Source organism: Cervus elaphus, chromosome 25, assembly GCF_910594005.1.
Source record: "Cervus elaphus chromosome 25, mCerEla1.1, whole genome shotgun sequence".
Classification (NCBI taxonomy): Eukaryota; Metazoa; Chordata; class Mammalia; order Artiodactyla; family Cervidae; genus Cervus; species Cervus elaphus.
In genome coordinates, this window is record NC_057839.1 from 11514252 (window position 1) to 11523559 (window position 9308).

Below are 9308 nucleotides of genomic sequence, written 5' to 3' on the forward strand. Positions count from 1 at the left end.
CACTTTCACAGTTTTATCTACAAAATGGAGCTACTAGTCCCTACTTCAAAGATTGAGGATTAAATGAAAGAAAACTATTATAATATATATAAGGCACTTAGTATCTTTACAATACAGACAATATTAGGAGGAAAAACTCCACTCACCCACCAGAGAATATTTTCTTATAATTACTCCCATCACAAACCACGGAAGCCCAAGACCCACTGGAGAAAAAGTTTTCAAACATAAGAACTTTATACCACCACTGTTACTCATACTGTCATTTTAAATCTTTAATCAGATTCCATTCATCATTATCAGTCATATTACATGCCATGATTAGCTTTCTATAAACAATTTTGCCTTCTGTGTACAAATTGGTATCAATGAAATAAAAAATAAAACCATATACTAGGCAAAGAATTTTATTTATCTTTGTCTCAAACTTTATTCTTAGGCTTCTTCAGCTTCATTAGCTGCAAAGAATGAATTGTATATAAGCAAAAACTGAAAAGAGCTGCAGTGTCCAGGGGCTTAGGCTTAAAAATATTAGAGATCTAGATTTTATCAGATCCATAAACAAAATTTTAAAAAGCAGTCATAATATAAAATAGCAGCTCCCAGTAACTTCTTCAAGATTTATCTTCTTCAGAAGTTAACTCAATTCAGTTTGCTTCATTCTTGGAAGCCTCATCAAAATTCTCCACAAGATCTAGGAAAAGGAAAAAGAAAAAAGAGATCTTAAAAAACTGGAAATAGAACTGCCATATGACCCAGCAATCCCACTTCTGGGCATACACACTGAGGAAACCAGATCTGAAAGAGACACATGCACCCCAATGTTCATCGCAGCACTGTTTATAATAGCCAGGACATGGAAGCAACCTAGATGCCCATCAGCAGATGAATGGATAAGGAAGCTGTGGTACATATACACCATGGAATATTACTCAGCCGTTAAAAAGAATTCATTTGAACCAGTCCTAATGAGATGGATGAAACTGGAGCCCATTATACAGAGTGAAGTAAGCCAGAAAGATAAAGAACATTACAACATACTAACACATATATATGGAATCTAGAAAGATGGTAACGATAACCCTATATGCAAAACAGAAAAAGAGACACAGAAATACAGAACAGACTTTTGAACTCTGTGGGAGAAGGTGAGGGTGGGATGTTTCAAAAGAACAGCATGTATACTATCTATGGTGAAACAGATCACCAGCCCAGGTGGGATGCATGAGACAAGTGCTCGGGCCTGGTGCACTGGGAAGACCCAGAGGAATCGGGTGGAGAGGGAGGTGGAAGGGGGGATCGGGATGGGGAATACGTGTAAATCCATGGCTGATTCTTATCAATGTATGACAAAACCCACTAAAATGTTGTGAAGTAATTAGCCTCCAACTAATAAAAAGAAAAAAGAGAAACTCAGAAAAAAAGCCAAGTCTAAAAAATAGTCATCCGTTGTTAAAAAGGAGATAGGAAAATGCTCTCAAAATATATCCTACAGTTAAATTAGGATATATATTAAGACATTTTTTATTTCCAATGAGACCACTAATCATTCAGTATATTTTCAAGTGTATAATTTGACATATAATTAACATAAAAGAGGGAGATATTAATTTTCAATAACACAACTACTACGCTTAAAGAATATACATGTCCTCCCCATTCCCACCCCACTTTAAGAATTACAGTTTAGCAGTGTAATATATTAGTCATGTTAGGGCAGAATCAAAGAATACCACTATTCAATTTGAAGTTTTCCTGGATACCTCAGGACACCTGTCTATGCAAAGTAGTATTTCTGAGTCTAGGGAGTCTACTGCCCAATATTTGTTTCACAACAAAATAAATTATCCAGTAACAGCCAGGACAGAAAAATGCCTCACTGTTGCCAAACAAGTTTTTCTGCTGATTTTAGAGTGATTATATACCAAGATATTTCTACAACTTCTTCATGCCTTTTCATACATCTATGGATCTCATACACAGTGGGAAACAGGTGATTTGTGATCTACAAGTAGCTATTATACTGAGGTTACAATATACATACCTATTAACTCAATATTTAAGGTTAGATACCTTCCTGGGATTCCAAACAGAAAAACCAAGCCTAGAAACCTAACTTCCAACTGAACAACACTGTGTTATTTTTCTCATTTTCCCTTTGCCCCACTTTACCCTATGACCCACCTCCCCAGGTAATCTTTCCTATGGTGCAAAGATTCTTCATTCTCCCTTGCTAAGATTCTCTAGTTTAACCACAAGTGAAGGTTCCTACCTGGAACTTCATCATCATCCTCCTCTCCAGTGGCAAGTGGTGCTTTCCCATCCACGGCTGTGAAAGAAAACGTAAGTGTTCAATAAACATTAACCAAGAGAACAACACACGAAAGCTCAAATGCTGTTATGACTTAGGTTTATGGTGACGTGGGACTTCATCTATAATACTAGCAATAACATGATAGTCTAATGTCCACAAACAAGCAAGAATACTAGTACCAGTCAACACGCCAAATTCCAAATCCATCCTTCCAACCCCACTGACCTACAACAGGGTAAAGGTAAATCCACATACCAAAAAACCTTTACTGAAGTGAAAATAAAAAAACCAAAAAAAGTGCCTTTGACTGATAAGCCTCCACTTTCCTTTTACTACACAAGAGAGTGAACTACACTTGAGAGGTGAGACCTCACAGTACTAGCCGGGTACAATTTTCCATGGTGTCCTTCAAAAGCCTACCTCAGCTATGAAAGCAGGCTTTTCAGCAAGACAAAACAAACACACACACACACATACAAACTGATTAAAGCAGAGTGAGCAAATGTCAAGAAAAACATGGATGACTAAATAGCAGGTCATATAATAAATCTATCTTGATTCATTATTTCCACTGCTCAAAATTTTAATCAGAGGCCTTCAGCATAAAGTAGCTATCCCCCTTACGTACACCTATTCAACCACACAACGTTCTGCTCTAAACAGAATCCTCATTACACCATAATCCAGAATAGTGGCAAGCCAATTCTTAAAAGACTGTTGGCAATATACCAGTTGAATTTGTAAAACTAAAGAATATATTTTAATATATTTCAATCTAAACTGCCATTCATTTTTTAAAAGCCCTCATTTCCAGCTAAAAAAGGTAATTTTAGTCTCTGATCCAAAAGAGAAAGCTAGTAGAAAAAACATTTCACTTAATCAAGTATAATGATCGTAGCATACTAGATAAATTACTGAACACACTAAGAACACTGGCTTAAAATCAATATAAAAATTGATATTCTTTAGAGGAAAGTTTACATTTCCAAATTTAAAGATATTCATATCCATTTGCATCATCAATTTTAGAACTCTACTGGTAAGTCAGTAACCCTGGGCAAAACTGCTACTAGCAAACTCACATTGTTTGGGCAGAGCTTCAGCCAGTCTCCTTAAACTGGTCAGACTGTCGGCACCAAGCTGGTTTAAGATGCTGGGGAGCATTTCTGTCAGTTGCTTTGTCTCAGCGTGGCCTGTAATGGTGAAAGTGTTTGCTGCCAGAGATGCCTGAACTTTAGGGTTGTTAAAGTGGATCACTGTTCCTTGATTTGTGAACATATTCACCTAAAAAGAAAAAAAAAGTGAAGTCGCTCAGTCATGTCCGACTCTTTGCGACCCCGTGGACTGTAGCCTACCAGGCTCCTCAGTCCATGGGATTTACCAGGCAAGAGTACTGGAGTGGGGTGCCATTTAATTTAAATTAGCAACACCCATCAAAATCTCTTTAAAACTGAACATTTTATTAAGCAGAAGCAGAAGTCTAAGTAACCTGTATTTCACTGTACTGCAGAAGCAAAATTCTGCCTGAAATGAAAAGTACGACCTAATCGCTTTACACTTAGTAATCTCCCTGATATTAATCGAGTACAAACAAATATTTTAGAGATGAAATTCTCTGCTGGAAGTAGAGTCAAAAATCATAAATGCACGAACAACAGTTTTTAGCCAAATCTTAATTTTGTGAAGAAATAAAATTTGACACTTACCTCTTCAATACCAGAGATATTGTTTACCCCTAACTTCTTTAAAGAGAACTGAAGTTTTTTGTCATCTGCTGTGGCTGTTCTATGAACCACCTTCTTCTTTCTGCGAGCAGTTCCCTATTGGAGGGAGAAAAATAAAGAATATAGCACATGTTTATGCCAGAAGAGGCATTTTCAAATGGACAGTTTCTAATTCCTTTCTGACCTCTCAATTTGTGTTAAGAAAATTACCATAACCACAACCTTTTATGCAGTGAGTAGGCATATTAAAGCACTGATGAAAGCTAAAAGAGGGGAATAAAGAAAACTGTGTACAAAACCTTCATAATTTTTACACTTCTAGTTTTGTCAGATATAAAGGAGTGATCTTTCCCAAGTTTTACTTTTTCACATTATCTGCTCTAGAAATTATCTGAGGTAGCATGTGCCAACCTTAATTAAGCCTCATTTAGAAACTCCATGTTGATAACCATTATTTAACCTTCTGTTTTTATATTAAAGAAAAACTAACATTCCTTAATATTCACAGGCAAGATCCTAAAAGACACAAGTCTATATACAGACTTCTACAGCACCCAAGAGTAAAATCTGAAGTTCTTAACTTACCAGGCCCCTACACAATCTGCCCTGCCCCTACGATGCCACTCTTGACACTACGACACACACACTTACCTTCAGCCAAGTAAACCTTCTTGCTGTTCCTTAAATAGGCCAAATATGCAAACAGGAGCCTCTGCATGTACTGCTCCCTCTTCTAACATTTGCAGGACTCCCTACCTCACTTCAGATCTCTGCTCTTATGTCACCAAACCTGAGTGGCCTTTCCCAACCAACTAGTGAAAAATAGAAATTCCCACTCTCTATCTATCCAGGTTTTTCCTCAATCTAGTAGAGTACAGTATCTGACCTCACTGAAGGAATACAGCTTGATGAATGAATAAAATACGGTCTTCAGGAAAACTTGCCTCCTGTACATTTATGTCAAATCTCCAAATCCCCCTCTCTTCTCAAAACTCAAGCCATCACCTCTTCTGTGCCTTCCCCAAACCAAATCATCATGATCTCTGTATTTTGAAAATGCTTCTATTTCACTATGTATATTACACTATGAAAAATTTCTTACTTTTTTAAAAGATGCCTATCCCCCCACTAGGGCTAAAGTCCCCCTCTAATGACTTTCAACTTTAAATTTTATACTCTCAGGATTGAGCAATAGTAAAGCCTTAAACAAATCACAGTGTACCTGAAGAAAATATCAATAGCTACAAAAAAATATGGGTTATGAAACCCCTCAAAAACCTCTAAGAACATTATCTTGAAGTGGTCATGCAGATACCCTGGCTTCCAAAGAATTCTCTCTAAAATATATCCCAAAGAATTACCTAAGATTCTAAAAACAAAACCAGTCTGCATTCTTTATGTTTCAGACCCTTGACATTCAATTTTTACTGAAATCATTTATTATCAATGCTCTGACCAGATACTGAAAAAAAGGGCCTTCACGGCATTTACCTGAAAATACCTAATGCTTGCAGATTTCTCTGCAACGCTAACTCATCTATTTTCACATACCACAGTAAGTAGGTTTCTTAAAAGGTAAAGAAAATGTTTTCTACATTACAATGATGACAGACTATCTATATTAACAATTAAAATTTACTCGTACACCAGCCTTAAGAATCTTCAATTTTCCTTTACCCTAGAATCTCTTTCACGAGTTAAAGACTAATGATCAGATTAACAACAACAACAAAAGGCACACAAGCACATTATTCACATGACTCCTCTGAAATCTGCACTAAAAGGAATGATGATTAACAACCTATAAGAGCTCCCAAACACTGACCCAGGAGGAATGAGTCTTCTTGGCACCTGAAGGTCACATCTAGCTTATAACAATTGCTAAAAAAGAAGAAACACCTACTACTGTTAATGGGTAGGTGCTGATCTTGAAAACCAGCTTTGGGGGAGGGGAGGGGAGGATTAGGATACTTTCACTGTTGGCAAAATCAGTACTTAATAGACTCTACTTGAAGTCAAATGCTTAAAGTGGGAAAAACTAATAGACAATAAACTTGTAGCAAGGAAGCTTGACACAAGTTTTACCAAGTAAAGACATGTTCTGTTCCAATAGGCTACCACACCTTGTTAAGCACTAGGAATGTGCTAACACAATGCAAAATAAAATTCGGCAGACCTCTGGTAGAGTGGATTTCTTATTTAAGCAAATTAGAGAATCTAAATCTTACCAAGTTCAAAAAAGAATCCCCTTGAAGGGGACCAGCAGCCACCAGGAAAAATCAATTAACCAAAACCTGATCATTTAAAAACCTGCCACTCATCACTCCCATTTTCTCACTTTTAGTGTAATTAAAAAATCGAAAGATATCTACACAGGTAGTATTTCCAAACCCACAGTCATTGCTCTCGCATTCCTATGCAATGTACCTAAAGAATGACATCTTCAAATACCCCAGAAAACATACAACTACTCTAGATTGCATTTAGCTAAGAAAAGATCACAGAAACATCTTAATTTACAAGTGACCTGAACTTCCAACTATTAAGTACAATTATCCAGAGCCATTTGAAAACACAGGTGAAACTTAAATTCAGTTAATTTTAGTTGTTTATAAAAAAAAAAATCAAGCACCAACTTTACACAACTTAGGTTATAAAGTCAATGACAAAACAAGCCAAGGGTTCAAGGGCCACGTGATGACCTAACTGAAATGATACATAGGCTACATTGTATATCTAATTTAATTCCTGCCATTCCCTTCACACGATTTGCTAGTTCGATGAAATGCCCTCTCGAAACAAAGTGACAAATCAGTTATATTAGAAATGCAAAGGAGAAGAAACCTAAACCACAAAACTTCACAACAAAAAACCCCAACTATTTAAACTTACTTTCCCACCAATGCGCACTTGTGCCTGCAGTTTGGCGAGTTTCTCCTGGTTCATGATAGTTTCTTTCATCTAGAAAAACAGGAAACCCTCAGCGAGGAAAGCTCTAGTTCACTCCAGCATTCCACGCTCGTTATTTCCCAAGACACCAGCAGAATAAATGTCCTACACAGGCAGAGGCCTGGATCCCAAACCCACCCCGCCAAGCTCCTGAAATTTCAATTTTCGAGGGAGCCCAAAGAGCACCCGCTTTCCCATCCCACTCCCACAACTCCCCAGCTCTTTACAAGCCCAGAGAAAGAGCTTTAATCCACGCCTGATCGCCTCCCCCATCCCCACCCCCACCCACGGCCCCGGCCTGGCCTCGGCCTAGCCAGGGCCTGCCCTGCCCGGCCACTCTCCGCAAGCCTCGCGGTACCTGAGGCTCCTGTCCTCGGGTTCCGCCGGGAGGTGGAGGAAGAGATGCCGCCGCCTCGCCCCCAGGGCAGCCGCCCCTGGCCCGACCTCGACCCCGAGAGTCAGCCTGAGTGGGTGCGCCCGTCCGTCGCATCGCCTTCCTCTCCTCAGCCCTGTCCCTCCCTGTCTCGCTCCTTCCGGGAACGTCCCGCCCCCGTTCCCGTCCGCCTCCCACGCCGGCGTCCAGAGCCTTTTTGTACCTTGTTGGAGCGGAAATGGGGCCGCGCGGGGGACTAGGGTTGGCGCTCAGGTGGTCTCGGGCAGACCAGCTGAGGTTGGGCGCACACACGCGGGGACGCAAGATGGCAGCTAGAGGGAGGCCGGAAGTGACGCAACGCCACTTCCCCCAAAAGTCAGGAAACGGACTTCTCCGAGCGCGCAGTGCCTGGCTGCGCACGCGCGTCCCCAAGGGGCCTCGTTTGTGACGGTTTCCTGTGCCCTCCTTTCCTCGTTCAGCAATGGCAGGGTTGAGACCGCACGAGAGACTGGGCTGGCAGCACCGCGAGTGACCCTGGGAAAGGCTGTGGAGGGTCCAGAGAACGCGGTTCTTTGCACAGTTAGGGTTGAGTAAGTCGCCCTGTCTCAGGGCCCCACCCCCAAGTCCTTCAGGCTCGGAAGACAGCGCCTGTTCACGTTTGCGGAAATAAGGGGGGCACCTAGAGTGTGCTCACCTGTTTAGCCACTCTCCACTCGCTGGGAGGCGTAGATTGGAGCGATCATCGGAATGTTTTAGACTTTCCCCTTCCGCCCGATTTAACCTTTACTGAGAGGTTTTGCAAAAAATGAGGCTAACTTAGCTTTCCAAAGTTAGGTTGGTTGCCGGACCGTGGTTCAGAATTTCTGGGAAGCGTGTTCAGAAAGCAGACCTGAGTCCCATCTCTCAGCGATTCATTCTGACTGAGGATAGGAGCAGGTAATCTGCATTTCAGCGGATGGCTAACCACTTTAGATCCGTGAACTAACTTACTCTATTTTTTATGAGTCTTAGATAAAAAGTTGACTACTTGATACCAGTTGGCATGGATTTGACTGTTAGCGATTCACAGTTGAACACATTTTACCTTTCTGAACTGAGTAATTCAGTCAAAGGAGAATTTGTGCCCGGTGTGCTTGGGGAAGTTAAAAATTAATACACACTAGGACAAGCTTTAAGACAGTCTTAAAACAACTGATATTGAAAATGGCGATTTAAATCATAATGCTAGCTGATCAGCCTTTTTGTGGTCTTAGTTAGGAAAAGTCTTTGCATATTAAAAAGTGAGTCGGAAACCTAGAGAAAATATAATTTATGTAAAGCAAGAAAACTTGTCTAGGTGCAGATTTCTCTCCAATTAAGATTAACATTTCTGTTTTTGAATAGTTATCTAATGTGAATGTGTCAAATTGTAGCATCTCTGAGAAAAGAACTGATGAAGACCGCAGTGTTGTTTTTTAGGATAGTGTAACAGTTGATGTTTTCTCAAAAAAAACAATGTTGCTTCTATTATTAAATATGAGTCAAGTTTACTAAAGAAAAGGGAGTTTGTACTGTTAGGCTCTAGGGGGTCACTATCCTAACAATAAATTCTGACTCTGCTAATATTTACATACTAGTCTTTAAAAGATATGAGATTCCTCCCTGACTCCCTCCCCAGAAAATAGCTACTAAGTTGCCATCTTAGCTCAGTGACGCCAAATAAGTAACTCACATTTCCTCCCAGCTCCCAATGTCTATGGCAAATATGGGTAACTGGCTCTCACACTTTATTGCTGCTGCTGCTGCTGCTAAGTCGCTTCAGTCGTGTCCGACTCTGTGCGACCCCATGGATGGCAGCCCACCAGGCTCCACCTTCCCTGGGATTCTCAAGGCAAGAACACTGGAGTGGGTTGCCATTTCCTTCTCCAATGCATGAAAGTGAAAAGTGAAAGTGAAGTCGCTCGGTTGT

At 40.2% G+C, this 9308-nt stretch overlaps 1 protein-coding gene across 2 annotated transcripts; it reads right to left on the reverse strand.

Moving 5' to 3' along the window:
- Positions 1–250: 250 nt before the first annotated feature.
- On the reverse strand, positions 251–7981 carry BTF3 (basic transcription factor 3). 2 transcript variants are annotated; one of them, XM_043887514.1, is made up of 6 exons: positions 7584–7981; positions 6931–6999; positions 4021–4134; positions 3397–3598; positions 2273–2329; positions 251–694 (listed from the first exon to the last, which is right to left on the reverse strand). In XM_043887514.1, the coding sequence occupies exons 2-6, from the start codon at positions 6997–6999 to the stop codon at positions 648–650; spliced, it is 489 nt and encodes a 162-aa protein (XP_043743449.1). In that variant the 5' UTR covers positions 7584–7981; the 3' UTR covers positions 251–647. The 2 variants fall into 2 exon arrangements, with proteins under 2 accessions (XP_043743449.1, XP_043743448.1); XM_043887513.1 differs by having other exon boundaries at positions 7346–7709.
- Positions 7982–9308: the final 1327 nt, after the last annotated feature.

Coding starts and splice junctions, on each gene's coding strand:
- BTF3 (XM_043887513.1), bottom strand. CDS start 7,477: ATGCGACGGACGGGCGCACCCACTCAGGCTGACTCTCGGGGTCGAGGT. Junction 2,330..3,396: donor TGAAGCTCTGCCCAAACAAT/GTGAGTTTGCTA, acceptor TTTCTTTCACAG/CCGTGGATGGGAAAGCACCA. Junction 695..2,272: donor GGATGATGATGAAGTTCCAG/GTAGGAACCTTC, acceptor TCCTTTTCCTAG/ATCTTGTGGAGAATTTTGAT.